The 22,128-nt window shown below is 47.7% G+C and overlaps 1 protein-coding gene across 6 annotated transcripts in view; it reads right to left on the minus strand.

The window, feature by feature from the left end:
* Window positions 1–22,128, minus strand: part of Pknox2 (PBX/knotted 1 homeobox 2) — a 262,847-nt gene that overhangs the window by 23,272 nt on the left and 217,447 nt on the right. For 5 of the 6 annotated variants that reach the window (XM_040730298.1, XM_040730295.1, XM_040730297.1 and 2 more), the window contains 2 exons: window positions 20,536–20,707; window positions 8,110–8,298 (listed from right to left, as the gene is read on the minus strand). In XM_040730298.1, the coding sequence (XP_040586232.1) occupies window positions 8,110–8,298; window positions 20,536–20,707 (361 nt within the window). The remainder of the gene's footprint in view (window positions 1–8,109; window positions 8,299–20,535; window positions 20,708–22,128) is intronic. The other variant, XM_040730299.1, reaches the window with a different exon arrangement.

Genomic DNA, 22,128 nt, shown 5'->3' on the forward strand with positions numbered 1-22,128 from the left:
GCCCTCAAGGTCCTGGAGCCCTGGTGTTCTTAGCAGCAGCAGTTCGGCTGAGGCTTCACACCCAGACAGGACAGCACAAACCTTGCCATATGCCTCCATTGGTCTTGTCCAATGCACCCCTGGACCCTGGCGCTAAGCCTCAGAAACCTAAGCATAGCCCGCATCTCACAGAAAAGAGCCACGACTCCACCTTTCTGCGGTGCCGCCGGGCTGCACATCAGTGTGTAGCTCTGTGGAACAGTGACAAGGCAGCTCTAACTCTCGAGGGACAGTCTGAGTCTTTTCTGAAAAAAGCTAGTGCGCAGCGGCAGCAGCAGAAGCCCTGGGGAAGAATCTATTGACTAAACACACGCTATTGTCATCTCCTCAACAGCTTCCTCAGAGGCTTATCTGACTGTTCCCAGGTGGATGCTGCTGTGTTCTCACAGAGAGACACCCACAGGAGCCGAGAAGCACCATGGTTGCAGTGTTAGCGGCCTCTCCAGCACCCATTCTCGCAGCCCTGCTTGAGCTGTCTGGGCATTGAGAGCTGCTTGTCCATCATCCCAAGAACTCTACTGGGCCTCTCTGGAGAGCCACTGGCAGCTCGGGCTCCACAGGTGGTACTATTAGAAGCTCCCCATGCCCCACCCTCACCCCATCCCATGAGACACAGAGGCAATAGGTCCCTCAGAAGGTGGGAGCGGCAAGTTTATAAAAGCAGTGAACTTGTTGCTGCCTGCCATGTCACTCCTGTGGTCATCACTCATCCTTATGGATGTCCATGGTCATTTTACGCCAGGTCTCATTTTGGTGGCTTCCTCAGAAACAAGAAAGGCTCTTGTGAGCGTCTGAGGTGGTCACGGGGCACATGGACACCGACTGTGACTACACACAGTCTGCACGTGTGGTCTGACTTCAGCTGGGGGGAGTGAGCCCGCCTGCACCTGCTATCTTCACTTTCAATAGGGCCTAAGATGCCCAGGAAGCTATTTTCCACCCACAGAAGAAATTTCTGGGGAAAAATCAAGCCAGACCAAAACAAAACATGGTGGGCTGGAAAATTATAAAAAGTATCAAGGAAAGAAATGATGGAAACATTTCTCTTGAAGATGTTTTTATATATTTGGAAATTTTTATCATCCTAGGATGCCCCTGGAAGAACAGGGAGATACACTGGATGACCTTGCAGTTGAGGATTAAAGGAAAGACCAATGATGGTCCTTAGGATTCCAGTGAAAGAAAGGATTAAGGGACAGGGCCCAGATACAGGGTCCAGCAATCTGCCATCCTTGCCCTGGCCACTAGGGGTCTCTGTGGACCCACAGCCTCAGACCAGCTTACCAACCCCTTCCAGAAGGCTAGGTCCAAGGCTTATTTGCCTGACCCGAGAGGAGGATGGGATGCATTTCACTGTCCCACTTCCACTGGAGAGCTTGTCCCACCTTGCTAGACATGGCCACGGACAGTGCCCCTGACCCTTCACTGCTTCCCGTCACCTTACACAGGACACACAGATGTCCCGTTGCTTTAGCTTGGGAATAGGCTTTTGAGGGAAAGAAAGCTGGCTCTCCCTTTGACACCGCCCAGCACAGTGTGGAGTGTGTGCTAGCCGCTTGCTAGACCTGTGTTTCACCTGGGCTGCGCGGGTCTAGGTGGGTGAGGAGGTTGCCTCTGTCCCCAGACACCCTTTCTGGCAGCGTCCCTCTGTTCTATCCCAGCCAGAGTGCCGTCTGAGGCTGAGAAGAGCTAGGTTTGCAGACGCAAGGAAGCTAAGCACATATAAACAAGGCACCTAATCCTGTCCTGTTCCACCCCAGCTGGGGGCTTTGACCTCCACCTCCTGGGAAAGGCAGCCCAGGCCTGCAGGGACAAGCTGCAGCTGCTGCTCTTAAGGAACACTCCTTCCCGGAAGGAGCTGCACTCTGCTCTCCGGTTTCACTCACCCTGCAGAGAACCACATGCTGAGGACCAACAGAAGCCACAAGCGCTAACGCTCTGGAGGAATCAGAATAAATCCACTTCTTGTCTCCTCTGTCTGGGGGGTTGCTTTCCTGTCTAAGGGGTGATTGTCCGGATGTGGACCACTTTCCTTTGTCCCCACCTGGCCTGAAAAGTCACAGGTCACACCCTCAGGATGCTCAGCGCGGGACAGAAGCCCCAGGCCTTGGCAGAGGTGACTGGAGCACACCGCCCTCAGCCCCCTGACCACCGTGGAAAAGCAGAACTGCATGTCAGAGACGAGCTCATCCTCGGGAGGGAGAGAGGGGCCATCGGCGTCCTCCATAGGCTGCCAGGGAGTCTCAGAGCAAAGAGGGGCTTTCTTAGTAGGCTGCCAAGCCCAGCACCTCAGGGCTGTGCTCACTTCCTACCTCTTCTCCCCTCTTCCAGTCAATTACCAAATCCAAATTCATGCTTCCAAGTAACCCATTACATCACTTCTAGTCTCTGCATCTCTGAGCTAGGGGCACTTCCATGCGTGTAACAAGATGCCACCATCCCACAAGAACAACACAGGCTCTGCGGTAATCACACACATGATTATTACTTAGTGTGTGGTGCTGAGCCAGTGTCCTTACTTCTCTTTTTTTCTTTTCCTCCGATACAAAAAGGAGAAACCAGTGGGTCAGGCATAGTGGTGCATGCCTTCAGCCCCAACACTTGGAAGACAGAGGTAGGAGCATCTCTGTGAGTCTTGTGAGCGGTAAGGTACCCAGTACATGCTATGTTTGAGACTGAGAGCTCAGTTAGTGCTGTGGAGTTTTCTCACCAGCTCCTGTTGTAGTCATAAAAGCTCAATTAATTTGCCTTGCATTGTGTCTCTAGCTGTGATCCTATTGCTTATATCCCTATTTTCTTTAAAATATTTAGCAGTTGGCATAAAAATATATCTCCCTTAGGGCTAGAGAGATGGCTCAGTGGTTAAAAGCACTGGCTGCTCTTCCAGAGGACCTCGGTTCAATTCCCAGCACCCACATGGCAGCCCTCAGCTATGAGCCTAGTTCCAGGGCATCTAACACCCTCTTCTGGTCTCTGTGAGTACTGTACCCACATGATACAGAGACATACATGCAGGAAAACACTCATACACATAAATGTTTTTTTTTTTACATTTAAAGAACATTTTAAATATCCCCCTCATAAATTTAGTTTCAAGATATTCTATCATTTCCATTTCAGGGTCAGGGACTGTCATATCCATTTTTATGTCCCCAGAACTCACAGGTTCCACAAGTGCTTGAATGAATATATGATGCACGGCTGAATGTCTTTCTGTTCCCTTCTCTCCAGGGACTCCAAAAGGCTATTCCCTAGCTTCTCCTCAGACTTCTTTCTGTCCTGGGAACACTTTCTCTAGAGATGTCAGTAGGCTACCAACTCTCCCAAGTCTTCCTGAAAGGCTACCTCCCCCAGGAAGCCTGACCAATGAACCTGCAGCCTCTTCCACGCTGAGATTTGCTCATCCTGTTCTGGGGCAGAAATGGACCTGGCCATGAACCTTGTGCTGGCTGGGTGTCAGGCCTGGCTCTCTGAGGGTGGGGTGGGATGATCTCTAGCCACACAGGTGTGTTCCCAGTCCAGGACTCCTTCATCCAGCCCCTTCCTTTCTCTTCAGCTGTTCCTTTTCTGTCTTTCCCAGCACTCCAGGCCCTGAGCACTCTATGCCTGACAGAAATCATTCTAGACTCATAGCTCACTCCCCGTGGAATCAGGAGGTCCCCCAGAATTAGTCACCCGGGCTCTCCCAGGACCTAATACAGTGCACACAGTAAGCATCCCCAAATGACTGGGAACTGAATGAGAACCATGTCCCAGTCTAGTGTGCCTGTACTAGAGTTGACTCTACTTCTCCATGGAGAGAGGGATGGTTTTCAGATCAAATTAGCGCTGGGTGAGGTGAGAGTTGAGTTCTTCTTAGTGGGGTGGTTTAGTTAGCATTCTCTAAGGACAGGAGAACCCAGAGCTGAGTCTACAGTGTGGTGGTGGGGAAGCTGCCCCTGCAGGATGCCTGCGGGTTACCTTGGAGCAGGACAGCCTAGCTTCCTGGGGAGGTGGAAGCAGCTAAGCGTACCGAGCCAGGTGAAACCCTTGAAACTGTTTTCCCACCTCTGTGTGGTAGAATCAGTGTCTGCACATCCCCACCTTCATCTCACCTAGTCAGAGAAAACTGATGGATAGAAATGGAAGACCAAGCTGGGAACAGGACAGACTCCAAGAGTGAGTGAAAGGCACAAGGTATCATTTGGGAATGGGACTGTCAATTGGAAAACAAAAAAAATGTCTCCTGCTTTGCCACACAAGGCATTGTGATCAGCACTCAGGGAAAACCACGAGCCAGCAGCTTGCAACAAAGCTGGCAGGCAGCTGAGACGGTGAGCTGCGGGATCGTGTTCCGGAGGGCAACCCCCCTCCTCAGGTCAGGCTGGCACTTGGGGCAGCTATTTCAGGCTGGAAGGGATTAAGGTTGGAGCATGACGAATGAGCATATTCACATACACACACACACTATCCAACCACTCAGTTTCCTCTCCCATGCTGGCTCTTAAGGTCTGCCACTTCTATTGACTAAGACTCTGGTCCTAGTCCTTAGGAAGCCAAGGATCTCTTTCTTAAATGAGCTCATGCAAGACCCCACCCATCCTGCCTCAGGGAGACAGTGACAAGGACCAGATTGGAGGATGATGCATAGATAACAAGTCCTATTCACCTTCGCCCCTTATACCCAGACTGTATGCAAGCTCACGTTCATCTAAGTGGTAATTCCTCCAAGCTGACCGCCTCCCCTTACCCCCACCTGGCCTGAAAAGTCACAGGTCACACCCTCAGGATGCTCAGCATGAGACATAAGTCCCAGTCCTTGGCAGAGGTGACTGAAGCACACCGCCTTCAGCCCCCTGACCACTGTGGAAAAGCAGAACTGCACGTCAGAGAGAAGCTCACCCTCGGGAGGGAGAGAGGGGCCATCAGTGTCCTCCATAGGCTGCCAGGAAGTCTCAGAGCTAAGAGGGGCTTCCTTAGTAGGCTGCCAAGCCCAGCACCTCAGGGTTCTGCTCACTTCCTACCTCTTTTCCCCTCTTCCAAATTCTTGCTTCCCAGCAACTCATTTCTTTGTTCTGTTCAAGTTCTCACTGTGGCCACCATTCCTCCTCCTGCTGTCCTTCAACCTCAGCCTAACACACAGCCTTTGCCTCTGTCAGCTCTCTCTGTCTCCTTCCCTTCACTGCTCCTTTCTGACAATACTCAGGCCTCGTCCTGCCCCCCCCCAATGATGTCTTCCCTTCCCCTTTTCCTGGTTCTTTTTTCCCTCCTCTTCCTCCTTCCCCCTTCTGCACCCCACAGCAGCACCTCCTTCAACCAGTGCCTGTTGGCCCCTGCTCGCACCGAAGACATCGTGGCCACAGCTGGCATCGGAAGGCAACAGTATGGAAGGAATGAGTCTATTTCAAGAGACTATTAGCCAGCAGAAGCACTCGTAGCTGCTTTTAGATCCACAATAAAGTGATTTGGTGATTTCAAATATATAAAACGCTGTGTCAATACAAACAACACGTGCTTTCTAGGAGAGGAAAGGGAGATGTGCAACTTCTCATCTGACATCACATGTGGCATTCGCTGCATCAACGGTAGGCTATGGGCTGCAAGAAGGAAAGGGCTGTCTGTCACAGAAGGGGGTGGGAGAGAACCCCCCACAGGACAGCAGCCTGCCTCACCACCGCCTCTGAGGAAAGGCATGGGACAATGGTTGTGGCACCTAGAGAGATGTGGCTCAGGAATGGACACTGAGGCAGGCAGATGCGAAAGTCCCGGTGACAGTCAGGCTCCGAAGACCATGTGGCCTTCAGGAAGAGAAACCCAGCGGCAGTGTAAGGGAGCACTGGTGTGGGGCAGGACTGACAGACGGAGGGTGAGGAAGACAGGCGGAAAGGAGGCGGTGGCCATCAGAGGAAATGAGGGGGGCGATCTGAGTTACACCCGCTAGGAATCGCTCACTGTGTGTCTTTCCTCCTCTGCCTTTGGGTGTCTTTGTTTGGCTCTGCAGACTGAGTTTCTCTTTCTCTGGGGTCTGAGGCCTTCCCTGCAAAGGCAATCCCAAGGCCATTATTGTCAGTGGAGCTCAGAGGCGCGGAGCCTGGGCACACCCCAGAGATCTGGCTTTTACAGTCGGTGGCTCTATCACCTGGATCATATAGAGCCCATGTTCGATTTCCCCGCAAACTCCACTTCCCTGCAACTGCAAATGCCTGCTTCCTCCAGGCTAGCTTGCCAACCTCAGACAGACCTCCAGCCCTGAGGGGCCACTGTGGCTGCTGTGTCTCTAGTCCCTCCTTCCTTGCCCCTCCACCCCGCTACCTTGGTACACCCCCAACTCCAAGCTCAAGGTAGAGTCGGAGGGCCCAGGAGGGGAAATCCAGGGCCTCTCCAAGGACCTGATTATTTCCAAAGACTTGTGCTAATTTTCTGATATGATCCTCACATCTCTGTGAGGCACTAAATCCTCATTACTTTTCCTGACCGATGCATTCTAATTAGATCAACACTTAAAAAAAATTCACAATAGCCACAGGATGGCTTTCCATCTCATTAACTCCTCACTTATTATTTTCATGAAAATTACTGATAAAAATGTGCATCTCCATTTGGTGAGGCCTCGCAGCCTCCTCAGCTCCTATCTTACATCTCTCCCGTCACCGGGGCTGCGCGGCGTCACCATGGTAACCCACAATAATAGAAACTAATAAATTACAAACGAGATGCTCGTTGAGCAATTATTGTCCTCTTTTATGCAAGTTTCTTGCTAATTTCGATCATAAGGGAAAGTACAATAAGACTCTGAAGGAATGAGTCTATTTCAAGAGAATATTAGCAAGCAGAAGCCAAGGCTGCTGTTTTTAGATCTATAATAAAGTGATTTGGTGATTTTAAGCAATACAAGGAGGAAATAAACTTCTTGCCCCATGTCCTATGTCACTCTTAGTATCAGGTCCCAGAGAGATCCCTGTGGGGTAAACATGATGCAACACTCAGTGTACCTGTGGAGGTGTGTGTGTGGGGGGGGGGGGTTTGTCGCAATGCACAAAGTGTGTCCTCCCTTCCCCCTGCCAACCTGAATCACTACATACCTAAAATGAAAGCAGCATGGCCTCTCAGGTAGCCTTCCCAGTAGCTCCCACCGCTCACCCTTAGAATGCTAACCTGCATCTCAACCCCCGTCTAAGGAGAAGGGCTATCATGAGCTTTCCAGGGGCATCTGTGTGTGCTTTCTGAACTTCAGCAACTCAGTGAGAGGGAAACAAGGCTGTGAGTCTACAGTCTCTGTAGATGTCAGCAAGCGTGGTGTACAGGACAAGTCAGGTAGCTTTCTGAGTTTGTAGACTTGGAGAATGCATTCTGCCCTAGCGAGATGTGCTGGTTCCGTTCTTCCCCATAGTGTAGAATAAATAGACAGCATCTCCTGGGAGGAGGTGGCAGGGGGAATCTCAGCAGGGGGTTGGTTGAGGTGTCTTTTACAGCACCCTGCACCTTAGTGGGGGCAGAGGTAGCAGGTAAACAGAGGATGAGCGAGGAGAAGCAGTCCTGTAGAATTTGTCTTTATCTACTAGGTGGGCAGAATTTGCCTGGAGGACCAGTTTCCCAGGGAGGCATCTTCCAGGAGTGCCGAGAGCCACATCATGCCCTTCCGAGGATGACGTTGGCCAGGAGGTCTACCTACTGTCCCCAGCTGCCAGCTAGGCCAAGTGTTTTTTCTCCTTTATGGACCAGGCCCCACCTACTTCTTGGTAAATCCTGGAATAGGAAGCCAGGAATTTCTTTGGACACTGGCTCTCTTAGATTTGGTCATTTAGGGTGTGCTCAGACCCTGGCAGGTGGGAGTCTATGTAAAACAAAACAAACAAAAAAGGGGGGTAGCTAAGGTAGCAGGTAGCAGGATTGAGGGTTTGAGGCCAGCCTAGGCTACATGCTAAAGCCCTGTCACAAACAACAATCAAATAAAAAGTAAGGGTCTGTGCTGTTGGATGGAGAGAGTGAGGGCCTCCTTGTAAAAGGAGCCGATGATTCAAACTCCTTTGCCCAGATCACTGGGGTCCTCCACCCCTGGCTGAGGAGCTAAGGTCCATCCGGTTGCATTACCTGTGAGTGAAGGTTTATGGAGGGCTGGTTGGGGGAGTAGGGACCCCCGAGGTCATTCCTGAGCAGGTTATCGCTGTGCATCTTGGTTTTGAGGCAGGTGATGTAACGGTTGCAAAAGTCCTTGCAGAGTTCATTGACTTTCTCCAACTCTAGCAGGTGGATCCTCAGGACCTGGATTGCCTTCACCATCTGGGGAGAGGAGGAGCTGTAAGCCCGGGTGTCTGCATCATATTCCCTACCTGCCAAGCTCCCAGCCACCGGCTCAGCAGAGGACTGGCACCCTTCCTGGCTGTGGTTCCTCCTCCCCATCCGCATGGGTTAAACTCTCCATGTGACCTGTTGATTATTCACTTGCTTTTAACCCACTGCTATCACAGCTGTTCTGGAGGCAGCTGTGGTCTTCTGAGAACAGCACTGACTTTAGAAATAGGAATCTAGATTCAAGCTCCAGGTTTGCCGCAGGTTGTCTGTGTGGCCTTGGACAACTTACTTAAGCTCTCTATGCCCGCTTCGTGTCTAACAAACAGGACTATTAAACCCTCCCCAACAACTTTATACATTTGCTGAGGGATCGTGGGAGAGGACCGTGGCTCACTATGAAGCATGAAGTACTAGGCAAAAACAAAGAAGACAGAGGTCAGAGTTTCTTGGAAATGCCCCAGAGGTCAGACATTGTCTATTCTTAAATTTATATTCTGTGTGCTTCATGTGATATGGGCTGCCTTACTCTGATACCTGCTGACGGACTGGATAATCCAGCATGACTTAGCTGGGTGCTGGGTACCAACTGTGCCCTTTGGGTTACTGCACAAAGGCCTCTTCAAATGGACATCCCTGATCCTAGCGTGGCTGGAAGCTTCTTTGCATTTGAAGCTTTCTTCTTTGTTGTCATTATTGTTTCTGTTGGGGTTTGTTTCATTTATTCCATTTCATCAATTTTGAAGACAGGGTTTCATGTGGCCCAGGCTAGTCTCCAACTCATTATATAGCTAAGGATGACCTTGAGCTCAATCCTTCTGCAACTATCTCCCAAACACAAGGATTACAGGCATGTACCACCAAACTCAGCTGTTGCTCTAATTGTCATAAAAGGAAAATATATGGAGGGTATGGAAAGCACAGGATGAAAAAAAACCACAACTGTTTTTATCCAATTACCCTAAAAGAAAAGTTTCAGTTTTCCCCTCATTTATTTTAAACTTCTGTTTTATTTACATGAGGGTGCTCCTGTGGCGGTCAGAGGACAACTGTGGGAGTCAGGTCTCTCCTTCCATTATGTGGGTCCACAGGACTGAACTTCAGGTTGTCAGGCTTGGCAGCAGGTGAGCCATCTTGCCGGCCTACATGCATGTATTTTAGCCAGTCTCCAATAAACTTTTACATACAATTTTGCTTTCTGGGTTTCTCTTAGCTCATCAAATATGCCTTTCTAAGTGCCAGAATTGTTTTCTCTATCTCTCTTCTGGACTGTGAGCCATGGGGAGGCAGGAATGACGTCTAATTGGCTCACAGAGTTATCTTATTTACATAGAATAAATATTGAACGGATGAGAATTATTTTCAATTGTCACATATGAGTCCATATGTGTGCCTTATTTAACTAGTTCTCTGTTGCTGGGTACTTATAATACATTCAAATTTCTAGTCTTATTTAGAAAAAAGTTACACAATGAGGCTAGATGACAAAGTGGATTTAACTCAATGGTAGAACACTTGCCTAAGCATTCATTAGGCCTTTGGCTTGATCTACACACACACACACAATAGAGACTATTTTTACATATGTAGCTTTGCATTCCATTTCTGCATTATTTCCTCAGTATGAATTCCCAAGAGTGACAGAAGAAAAATCTACATACATTGCTATGGATCATGACAAATAAACCCAAATTGCTTTCCAACAGGGGCTTGTTCAAACGATGCTAGGATAACCAGACATCCATAAACAAGCAAACAAAAAACTTGAACCTTAATTTAAACTCCACATCTAACACAAAGGTTAATTCAAATGGAGCATGGAACTAAATATAAGACAAAAAAGTAACATTTTTAGAAAAAAAGAAAACAGAGTCAGGTGTTGTGGCCCACACTTTTGATCCCACCACTCAGAGACAGAAGGCAGGTAGATCACTGAGATTGAGGCCGGTCTGGTTGGCATTGCAAGTTCCAGGACAGTCAGTACTACACAGAGAAACCCTGTCTCAAAAAACAGAAAGAACAAAGAAGAAAAAAAGAAAACAGAAAATCTTGTTATGTAGGATTTGGCAAAGAAGTCTTAGACTTGATACCAAAAGCATAATCTAGAAAAGGAAAATCACTTGCTTGCAAAAATTAAAAATGTTTGTTCTTAAAGAGAACCTGCCAAGCATGATGATGTATGCTTTTAATCCCAGTACTCTGGAGGCAGAGGCAGGCCGATGTCTGTGAGTTCAAGGCCAGCCTGGGTTGTCTAGTAAGTTTTAGGCCACCCAGGGCTACATAGTGAGAACCTGTCTCCAAACCAAAACCAAAACCAAACAAACAAAACAAAGCAAAGCAAAACAAAACATCCAAACGAAGCATGTGGTTATCATATGACACAGCAGCTTGTGGGCATTTATTCCAGAGAAATAAAAATGTACATTCTCCTCCCTCCCCCCTCTCTCTCTCTCTCTCTCACACACACACACACACACACACACACACACACACACACACACACACACACACCCATACATGAACAGCTGTTGAAGGCAGCTTTATATTGAGTGGCCTCAAACTGGAAACATGAATGGATGAAGTAACTATGGTACACCCATGTCACAGGCCACAACTTGGCAATAAAAAAAGAATGAGCTATTAATACACCCAACAACTTGGATGTATCACAGGGAATTATGCCATGAGAGAAAAACCAGTCTTAAAGGAATATATACTACTAGCACAGTGACATTTGCAAGGCATCCTTACAGTGACAAAAGCACACAGACAGAATAGACTAGCCACTGGTGGTTTAGAATGCAGGGAAGAGGGAAGAATTGTTCTGTACCTTGACTGTAATATGTTTACATGAATCCAAATGTAACACATTCAACATAGAACTTAGCACACATGTATGTATATACAAGTGGGTTGTGTAAAATTGACAAAAATCTGAATATGGTTGGTGAGTTATTCCTGTCTGTGAAATTGAGCTCTGATTACGTAAGAAGAGGACCAGGACCTCTCATACTCATGCTTACAATTGCATGTAAGTTTATAATTATATTAAAATAAAAGAAAAACATGTAGGTGGAGTTACTGCCTTCCCGTATCTTCTTACGTTGACATGTATAATGCGTGGGGGATTCTAATGCCAGCCTCCTAGCTTTTGGTATCATGATGATGCCTGGTGATAAACTCAGGCAATACAAACATGAAACAAGGGACTGGGGTGATAGCTTGGTTGGTAAAGCACTTGCCACAAGGCCACAAGCATGAGCATGATTGCCAAGTCAGTGTTAAAAACACAAAGAAGAAGCTGTCTCCCTGAGAACTTTGACTGTGATGAGTAAGCACTGAGCTTGATATTCAGGCTTTCTCGAGTAAAACCGGAATTAAGAGTCACAGACTGAAGCTTTACACAGGGCTCTGTTACAAGGTCTCATCCTACAGATGCCAACTCCATGAGGCTGAGACTGGAGAGTGGTGATGCCAGTGTAAGTGGTCTGGACTAAAAGGAACTTGAGAAAGACATGTTCTTGTCTACATTTCCTGCTTGGCTTCAGCCTAGCAGGCCTAGTCTTGTGTCTAGAATAATCAGCACAGAATGAGATGCAGCACACTGTGGATGGATTGACAACAACAATGAAACATTTCTTACTGTATATCTGCCACTGGTTAAGCCCACTCTATGCTCTGTCTCATTTATTCTAGACAACAACCTTCGTAGGCAAGCACTCTCACTGCCCAGATTTTATAGTTGAAGAAAATGAAGTCCACAGATAGTTTTTCATCCCAAGGTCATACAGCTGGTAAGCAATATGAAGTCTCATGTGCTTATCCCTGAGACCAAATTGCTTTACCCTTCTCTGGTCTCCCGGGAGATAAGTATGTTGAAAACGATGATGGTCGTATAAAGGGTATATGGTTTGGGGGTAAGTGGCCTGCAAGGTGAGGGGACTGTGCAAACACACCAGGACCAGTGCCTGCAGCCTCTCTTCTAGGCCATCCCTGCCACTGGGACCTGACCTCATTGTCTCAGACTGTCTTTATGTTCTTTCAATGTGCTGATTAAGAAGTTCTTCCTCACACAGGACTCAAATCTCTCTTGCCTTACTGTAAAGGCTTGCTCAGCCTTCTGAAGAACCAAGGACATCCAGTTCCTTCATTTAATATATCTGTGCACTGGACGAGTCATCTGGCTTGAATAAATTGCTCAACTGTTTTTGTCCAGACAAACCCAATCCTAATATTATCCTTTTTTCTCTTTCCTGTCTTCCCTCTCCCTTCCTGTCTTTCCTTCCTTTTTCCTTTCCTTCTTTTTTCTTTTCATCTTTCATCTCTCATTAGCAAGACTATCCTATCCTGCTTAATGTTTGGAGGAGGGTATAGAACCATAACCTCTCACATGCTGTGTAAATGATCTATCACAGCTATGCCCAGACATAGTCTGTAATTAAAAAATCAACATTTTATTTTAAAACAGTCTTATGAATGAATACACACTTACACATGCTTGTATAAATTTATACAAACATTGCATGCCCCCGAAAAACATGCACCTCAGTTCATTTAGGTATATAACCAATATGTATTTATTATGCAAAAATGGAAAAACTCCAGAGAAGTGAAGCAAAATGAAAAGCAAAAATTCATCTATATACCCAGAGTGCTTGGCCCACATGTAGTACATGCATGGTGTGCATTAACTAGTTTTGGTGTGCAGGGGCCAAAAGCAGTCATATCCTGGGGTCTGATAAAGCACAGAAGAAGGATTACTCTTTTATGGGCTAATAGAATTGCTTTAAAGATTTAAGAAGGCAGAGTAAATCATAATGGTACTCTGAGGCAATGAATATGTAGGACCTCTTCAATATTAGAGAAATAGATGAGCAGCGCTGCGCACGAGGGCGGGGGCACTGTGTGCAAGGCAAAGACCTATGGGTTCACCGCCACGCAAACTGGATGCCAGCCCAGGCCACTGCTTGCTCTTCTAGTGCCGGGGGACAGGTTCAAGGTTTCTTTTTTCTTTTCTTTTCTTTTTGTTTGTTTGTTTTTGGAGACAGGGTTTCTCTGTCTTGTTCTGGAGGCTGTCCTGAAACTCGCTCTGTAGACCAGGCTAGCCTTGAACTCACAGAGATCCGCCGGACTCTGCCTCCTCCAGAGTGCTGGGACTAAAGGCGTGCACCACCCTTTAATGCCCAGCAGACAAGGGATATTTCTAACTCTCAAGATTTTCTCAGGGCCAGCAGGTAAAATAAGAACATACTCTGTAAATCACAAAGAAACAAGTACATTTTTTGTTTTCTGTGGTTTTGTGGACTGGGTCTCATGTAGCCCAAGGTGGCCTGGAACTCCCTATGTAGCCAAGGATGATCTTGAACTTATGGTTCTCCTGCCTTTACTTCCCAAGGGCCCAAATACACACTAAAAACAAGACAGAACCTAGCCTTCTTTGAATAATTTCTCATACTCCATTAGCTTTCCTATGGCTGTCCGATGTTTGACTAGTGGAAAAATAATTCCTGGGGTTCCCTCTATGTTTGCAGCGAATAAAACATTCTTCATCCCATGTCTCTAACTTTTGCTGTTGTTGCCTCTAAGTGAGAATAAAATGCTGACTTATTAACCAATTTTTTTCTAAATGGTTTGGGTCATAGATATTTACTCCAAATCCTTCAGCACATCAGCAATGACAATTTATTTTTTTAAAGGTTTCACTTAGTTTTGATTATTTGTATATGTGTGTGTCAGTGTAAGGGTTTGAACAAGTGAGTGCAGTTGCCCACGGAAACCAAAAGGAGGATACTGGATCCCCTGGAACTGAAATTACAGGTGGCTGTGAGCTGTATAATGTGGGTCCTGGGAACTGAACTCCAGCCTTCCAGAAGAGCAGTGAGTGCTCTTAACTTCTGAGCCATCTCTCCAGCTGGAATGCCACTTAATTTAATACCACCACTATGTGTGATGAATGTATCCTTAGTTCCAGTTTCCCAAGTTTTATTCTGTCAGCTTCTTTCTCCCCTTTCTGTTTCAAATGGAAGATTCTGCCTTCTTTGAAGATGGTCCCTTCGAATAGCAAACCAAGATGCAACCCCATTTTGGCATTTTCACGTGCCCCACAGTCCCAGGAAAGTACCTAAGACAGGGACAACTTCATTCTTATAAAGCCACATGCCGTGATGTCCTGAATTTATTATTTGTCACCTGGGCATTTAGAGAAGTAGCTTAAGCTTTATCTATGCAAGTTAGGTTAATAATAATACCCACGATTTAAAATCGTTGTGAATATTGAGTAACATTATGCTTGCAAATGTTGCTGCCATGTATCACAGGTGTTGAATAAATGTCAAGTCCTTGTCCTGATGGCCCCCAACCACACACACATCTTCAAGTTCTTTTCTAAATGGCTGCCTCTCTTGCAGCTCTTGGCCTCTTCATTTTATCATAGTGGCTCCTTGTCTCTCAAAACATTTGTATACACAGCAGTTTACAATTTGCAAAAGGCTTCTCTCTCCATTATCTTATTTGAGCCTCTTCACCCCAGGGATGCAGGCAAGATTATCCATCACTCTGCTAGAGATAAGGGAACAGAGGCTGGGAGATGAGATAGCCTGTCGCCTTCCTTGCCTTGGGGGGGGGCAAGCTCCTTCCACTTTCTCCTTCTGCAAATGTGGGGAGGAAGAAGTTTACAAACACACATTCCTAAACCATGAGCTGATATTTCCTGTGGGTCACTGAAGCAGCCAAAGCTAAATGCTAAAGAAGAATTTTTCCCGGCTGGGGCAGTTTGGCCCACTGGGAGGGAGCTCAGGGTCACAGGGATGAAAGGTGAAAGCCAGGAGCTGGAGGACTGCCAGACAAAGGCATGTCTTACGGAAGCTATCATGAAAGGCAAGTTAAATCCCATGTGAGTCAGGACTGGCCCTTCCTCCTGGGTGGCATCAGAGTTTGGAGAGGCAGAGAGGGGCCAGAGGGGACAGCCCGGCTTCTCAAGTTAGAGGACCTTTCTTCAAGCCCCACCACGTAACTAACTTCTTGGCTATGGGACACTTGCTACTCGGTTTCTTTCTCTACTAAATTGGGATCATAACGGCTCTCTACCAGGCTCACATGAGAATCTGAAGAGCAAAGTGGGGAACTCAAGGAGATGGTTTTGGAGACGGAGAGGTTTCTGTCTTCCTACCTGGAGGCCGTGTACAACTCTAAATCGCTGTACCTTAGTTTCCTCAGCTGTAAAATAAGACACCAGTGATGTTGCTGGTCTCGGGGTGGAGCTCAGCGGCAGAAAGCTCACCTAGTACATGCAAGGTTCTGCATTTGACCTCCAGAGCCTCAAGAATAAATAAAAAATGACTCTCTGTTGTGCTGGGCACTGAATTTCATGTGGCTGGAAAAAAAAAAACAACAACAACAAAAATCCCCGAAACCAAACTAAAGCAAGACCTGACTCCTTTCCTAGAAATTTGTCAGAAGATATTAGTACTCTCTCACTCTCCCCCTCCGTGTGTGTGTGTGTGTGTGTGTGTGTGTGTATGTGTGTCTCTGTATGTGTCTGTGTGTCTCTGTGTGTGTGTGTTAGTTTAGAGTGGAGCTACATTTCATGGCTCAGTTCTCTTTTCTTTTTATCCATGTTCGCATGACCCTGCATGTTATTTCACTTCTTAAAATGAGGACTACGGGGCCTGGAGATGACTCAGTTGGTCCTCAGTTCTATTCCCTAGACTCACACAATAACGATGAATGTGGTGGCCTGCACAGGTAATCCCAGTGTTAGGGGCTCAGAGACAGGAGGGCCCCTGGGACTTCCCAGATATCCAGTGAGACAGAATTGGTGAACTCCAGTCCCTACCAGTGAGAAAGACTTAAACACACACACACACACAGACAGAGACAGAGAGAGACAGAGAGCAGAGAAAGACAGAGAGAGAGAGAAAGGAGTGTTCTGAGGACTAAGCCAACTGCCTCCAGCAAAATGGGCATAATATTGTTAATATTAATACTAAGCTTTGTGGGCTTGGAATGAAGATTACATAAGATAATAGATGCAAATAATTTAGGATAGCACCTGGTACCTGTAAGTGCTCTATAAATGTTAATTATGACTATCGTTGATATTCTCATTTCTTTTCCTTTCCCTGGTGTCTGTGAGGTTTGCAGGTCCCTTCTAGGCAGAGTGCCTGGACCGAAGGCTGCTGAGTAACTCTCAGATCAGGGCTGGATGAGGTCTCTCTGGGCCTACAGCTCTGGGCTGACTCCTTCATGTGGCTCTTCCCTCCTAACTCTGGCCTCCAGGCCTGCCTCTTCAGAGTGGGCCCAGGGGCCTAGGAGGCCCCATTTTGGAACTGGCTTTGCGGTCAGGCAGCCATAATCTGTCCCTGGAGCCACACCAGAGTCTCATTAAAACGTGCCCCATAAATGTTAAAAAATTTACACATAAAAAAATTCCATGCATGAAACTGAAACCGTACGTTTTACAGCCTTAGTTTGAAATCTTGCATAATATATAAAACCTTGGCCTTGCACCGGGGGCCCGTAAATCAGGTTTCATAAAACAAAAAGCTTTTACCTTTCAAAGGGGTTTGGGGAACTTGCAAATTTTACAAACTTTACCAAGTGCCAGTCAGAGGCTGCTGGGCCAGAGGAAGGGATCTTGGCTCTGGAGGCCAGGCAAGAAAGAAGCCTGGTGTAGGAATTGTAGTAGATCCCAGAGAGCTCACCGGGGATTCCAGATTAACCACTTGGGAGTGGAAAGCCACCTTCATGGCACAGAAACGGAGTAACGGAAGATCCTAGTGCAGGCTCCAGGGAGAGATATTATTGGCATCATTCTCTTATTTGCGAATGGGGGCTTCATGGTCGCCAGGGAGGGGCGGAGTGCCAATGGGAGCCGGGCACAAAATCAGGAGTCAAAGGCCAGGGCTCTCCTCCGTGGATGTGAGGATCGCCGAGTAGAAAAAGCTGTGGGAGTGGACTCCCTTCCAAGGTTGGATTTTTAAACCCCAACTTTTTTGTAATTACGTCTTCCTCCCAGTAGAGGCGCTGTGGAGCGGCAGCCTTGCAGGAGTCCCTCCCTCAGAAATCTGTGACTGGGATCCTCTCACATATTTGGGGCAGCTCTGGGAGCGCTGACTCAGCTGTTTCCATGGAGATTTGTCTGGAAAAGCGGCTCTGGGAGCCTGTGAGGAGCACGGGAGGGTGAGGCAGGCAAAGAGCTCCGTGGGGGGGGGAGAAGAACATTTAGGGGCTGTGCAAGCGGTGGAAGAAAGCAGGGGAGAGTCAGGGAGAGGCTGGAGGAGGGTGTTGGGAGAGGACCTTCCGAGGGGTAAAGATTTGGGGGACCCAAGTGCCCTCCTGACAATCCCATCTATGAAAGTCAATATTCAAGGGCAAAGGAAAGCTGCCCTCACACACACATATATAAAAAATAAATCTCTCAATTATCTCAGCTCATTTGCTTGGGGTCCCTCATTTTATGTCCCTGCTCGGCTGCGCAGTATATCTGTCCGGAGAAAGAGTTACAGTCCGTTGGGCTACGTGTGCGGGGTTGTAAAAAATACAGATGCCAAATTAACTGGCTGTGGCACTCGGCAGCTGATTGAGCTGGTAATAACGGGATCTGACCTTTTTCTAATTTCTAATTATGTGCATCTCGGCTGTGCTGGCGACATGATTCTTGTCCTAATGATGGCTCCTGTGCTTGGCCTCTGCGTCTCCTCCTTTTGACACTGGGCTAGGAACCGGTGGCAAAGGGCACTGCTGGGTTCCCCTGCCCCACCCCAAAAGTTGCAGGACCCAGACCATGCTGTGTCTTTGACAGCCAGGGGGTAAGTTCGGGGATTTGAAACACTACCACAGTGAGACTAATTTTCAGATGCAAAGCATTTTTAAAGGCCACGTCCATGAGCCACCCCCTTAATTTATTAGTCACACGAGGTAGGTGCAGTTGGCTGTATGGATGAGGAAACTAAGCTTCAAAGAGGTTCAGCCACTGAGCTTCAAAGAGGCTCAGTCGTCAAGATCACACAGACAATAAATGATGACGCTAGGCTCACTACATGTGTGTGCACACGTGTGTGAGGGCCCTGTCTCAAGTCGACTTTTAGAAAGAGCTGTCTCCTAGCTCCGTAACTGCCTGAGGCTGGACCCTGAGGATTTTCTTTCCAAACTGTGGAATCTTTTGACTCTGGCCAGCTGAAGAGCAGGGCAGGGCTTAAGCCAGCCTTCCCCTCACGGTCCAGCTAGAAGACCCGCTCAATGGAAGCTTTCCCCGGGTTCTGAGAGGCTGCAGCCTGTTAGGGAAGAGGGAGGGTCAGGGATGAGCAGAGGTAGCGTTGGGGTTCACAGTGCCTCCTCTAATACTCCTGGCATTCTTCCATGTCTGGGGTCTGCTCCCATTCTTAAATCATCACGACACCCCTAAATTCCAGGCCAGGTGGCCTTCTCCCGGAAGCCGTCTGAGACTCCACAAACCACTGCTCTGAACACTGAGGGAAACAACGGTGTGAAAAATTCACAGCCCTGGGTAATACCGAAGTCATCCATCTGGTCTGTGTGTGTACTAAATATGTGTCCACACATGTGCTCACGCATGTGTGTATTTGTGTGTCTGTGATGGTCTGTGTATGTACTAAATATGTGTCCACATGTGTGCTCACGCATGTGTGTGTGATGGTCTGTGTGTGTACTAAATATGTGTCCACACGTGTGCTCATGCATGTGTGTGTTTGTGTGCCTGTGATGGTCTGTGTATGTACTAAATATGTGTCCACACGTGTGCTCACACATGTGTGTGTGTTTGTGTGCCTGTGATGGTCTGTGTGTGTACTAAATATGTGTCCACACGTGTGCTCAGGCATGTGTGTTTGTGTGCCTGTGATGGTCTGTGTATGTACTAAATATGTGTCCACACGTGTGCTCAGGCATGTGTGTTTGTGTGCCTGTGATGGTCTGTGTGTGCACTAAATATGTGTCCACACGTGTGCTCACGCATGTGTGTTTGTGTGCCTGTGATGGTCTGTGTGTGTACTAAATATGTGTCCACACATGTGCTCACACACGTGTGTGTGTGTGCCTGTGAGAACGTGTCATTTTCCTTTCCTTTTGTAACACTTTCGCTTCCCTAATTAACTCTGCTCTCTTCTGGGGGCAGATAACAGCTAGACTCTGGGTAGAAGAGGCCAGCATTACCACCAGTGTATGTGTGTGTGTGTGTGTGTGTGTATGTGTGTGTGTGTGTGTGTGTGTCTCGGGGGACAGATCTGCAGAGTTTCCAAATTCACTGTGATGATCTGGCCAGCTCACACGCAGAAAAAAAATCAGATCCTGCTAGGCGGTGGTGGCTCACACCTTTAGTCCCAAGCACTTGAGAGGCAGAGCCCTGGCGGATCTCTGAATTCAAGGCCAGCCTGGTCTTCAAGGGGAGTTCCAGAACAGAGACAGAGAAACCCTGTCTCGAAAAACCCAAGCCAAACAAACAAACAAAGCAAAAACTAAGCCAAAACAAAACATGAGGTCAGAGGTTAGTAGTTCCAGGAGATGACTCAGCACGTTGGACAAGTACAGAGGCTTCTCCAACACTCTTCGTCTGTAGAATTCCCAGGATAGATGAGAATTTCAGATTCCATCCGACCTGGGAGCCACTGATGCTAATGACGGCAGCTGCCCTGGACATACAAAGCAGGGTCATAGGTCCCCTTTGAATCTACAGAATCACAGCTCCCTAGCTCAGCCTAGGAACCTGCGTTTTGCAGGGTGTAGTGAAAAACTACTTGGGAACACGATCTTTTGAGACCAGTAAGAGGGCAGGGCCTCTGCTAAATCTCTCCTCAGGACCAGGTCTTTCCCCATATGGACCTGCTTGAACATACCTCTTAACCTCACACCTGCGTCCTTCGCCGCAGCCACCAGTCCTCCGCGCAAACTCGGAAGAGCTACCCTTGGCCTTCTAGCTGCTGGTCCCCCCTTCCATCTGTTTGAACTGTAAGGCAGCGGGTGGCCAGACGCTGGCGCCACACAGGGAGAGGTGGAGGAAGCTTTGGCAGCAAAGCCTGTTGCTAGAATCTTGGTCTAAAATGCTCGGAATTGGTTCTCAACCATGAAAATAGCCACACAGTGCCGGTTCCATAAGTGGGCACTCCAAACTTTCTGTTGAATCAGTGAACGAAAGGGGGGCTTTTAGGGTATTTGGGATGGGATCACGGGGCGGGAAGGCTTCAACCAGGATGGAGGGGGGAGGGTCTTTACCAGATTGTCCAGTTCCGGGTCATCGCTGAAGAAGGGTTTGTGTTCCTGCTCCTGCTGGTGGACAAAGTTCTCGATGTCCACATCAAAGCTGGCAGAGGTGATGCACTCAGAGCCCTGCGTGGCCTGTTCACATTTCTCAAACAGCAGCGTCAGGAGCGGGAAAAGAGGGTGCCTGTGGGGGACATCAAGAGCTCACACATGCGCACAGAGACCAGGCTGCTGCTGGGACTGGGAAGCCCCCAGGCCTCCTTTCCAGCAGTCCCATCACCTCTTTTCCCAGGGTCCAACTCCGTGAGAATGTCCCCAGTCCCCAGGGTGTGCCAAGGTGGCAGCACTTTGTTCTCTGGCATGGAGGGCCCACTGAGAGCCTGGGGCCTCAGAGAGCTCCTACCCTTTCCGTTTGGTCAGATAAACTGCATGGGGAGGTTAAAACTCTTCAAGGGTGTTGGTGTCCATTTCAGACTCAGCATGAATCCAGGAAGGAAATGTGGGAACTAGCTGGAGAATTCTTGGATGTGAATGTTAGCACTAGGTGCCCTGCAAGCTAAGATTCATAGCACCGTTTATGTTAAATACTTCATCTTGCCTGTGTCCATTATAGAAACACACACACACACACACACACACACACACACACACACACACACTGAAGTCAGGTGAGGGCAACAGATGTGTATAAACTGTTGTATGTTTACAAGTGTACACAAGTTAAACTCATCCACATATTGTGTCTGTTGGCAGACTCAATTTGCATCAAAATATCCCAGTTGCATTCCTACAATCTCCCTACACTTCCATCACCAAATCCTTAGTACGGCTGTAATTAAATGGCTATTTGCATCATTATATGTTTTTCTCCAGGACTGTCTTTCTGTAAATGACTGTCGAATCCAAGAATCTTACCATGTATACTCACAGAAGGCACTTAATAAATAGCTGGTGACTGAATCAATGAATAAATTGTGTGATGTGTGTGTGTTTCTAAGATATGTCTATCTGAGCATAAATGTTTAATCAAATGGGTCTGTGGGTCTTAATGCAGAGATCACCATCTCCTAGAAGTTTCTCTGACTGTCCACCGTCTCTATCTCTCTCCCCCAAATCTCTGAGTTTCCCTTTCATTATCTTCCTACTTACCTAGACTGTAGCCAGGAATCAAACCTCTCCATTCACTCCCGAATACCCAGAATGTGGCAGAGGTGTGCCAATCCTCACAGACATGGTTGGACACAAACATGGTATGTTTACATGCTCGTTTGCATACATAACCACACACCACATTTATTTCTGCAGCATATGCCCCCATGTGTGCCTAGGTTGTTGACTCTGGGATGGAGAGAGCCCCAATCCCTTCCCCTGTTCTCCCAAGAAAGCATCCGCACATCCTGCTGAGACACAGCATCTACTCCTTTATTTTCTATGCAGCACTGTTTGGTGGGAAAGGAAGAAGGGAATGTGTGCTGGGCCTGGCTGCTGCTTTTCTGTCACAGGGGTGGCCTGGCTAGCACTTTCCAACCAAACTTTCTGCAGTGACACCACCTAACACAGGAACCACTAGCCATGTGAGACCAATGAACACTTGAAATGTGGCCA

This window comes from Mesocricetus auratus, unplaced genomic scaffold (assembly GCF_017639785.1).
Source record: "Mesocricetus auratus isolate SY011 unplaced genomic scaffold, BCM_Maur_2.0 Super-Scaffold_100022, whole genome shotgun sequence".
Taxonomy (NCBI): domain Eukaryota; kingdom Metazoa; phylum Chordata; class Mammalia; order Rodentia; family Cricetidae; genus Mesocricetus; species Mesocricetus auratus.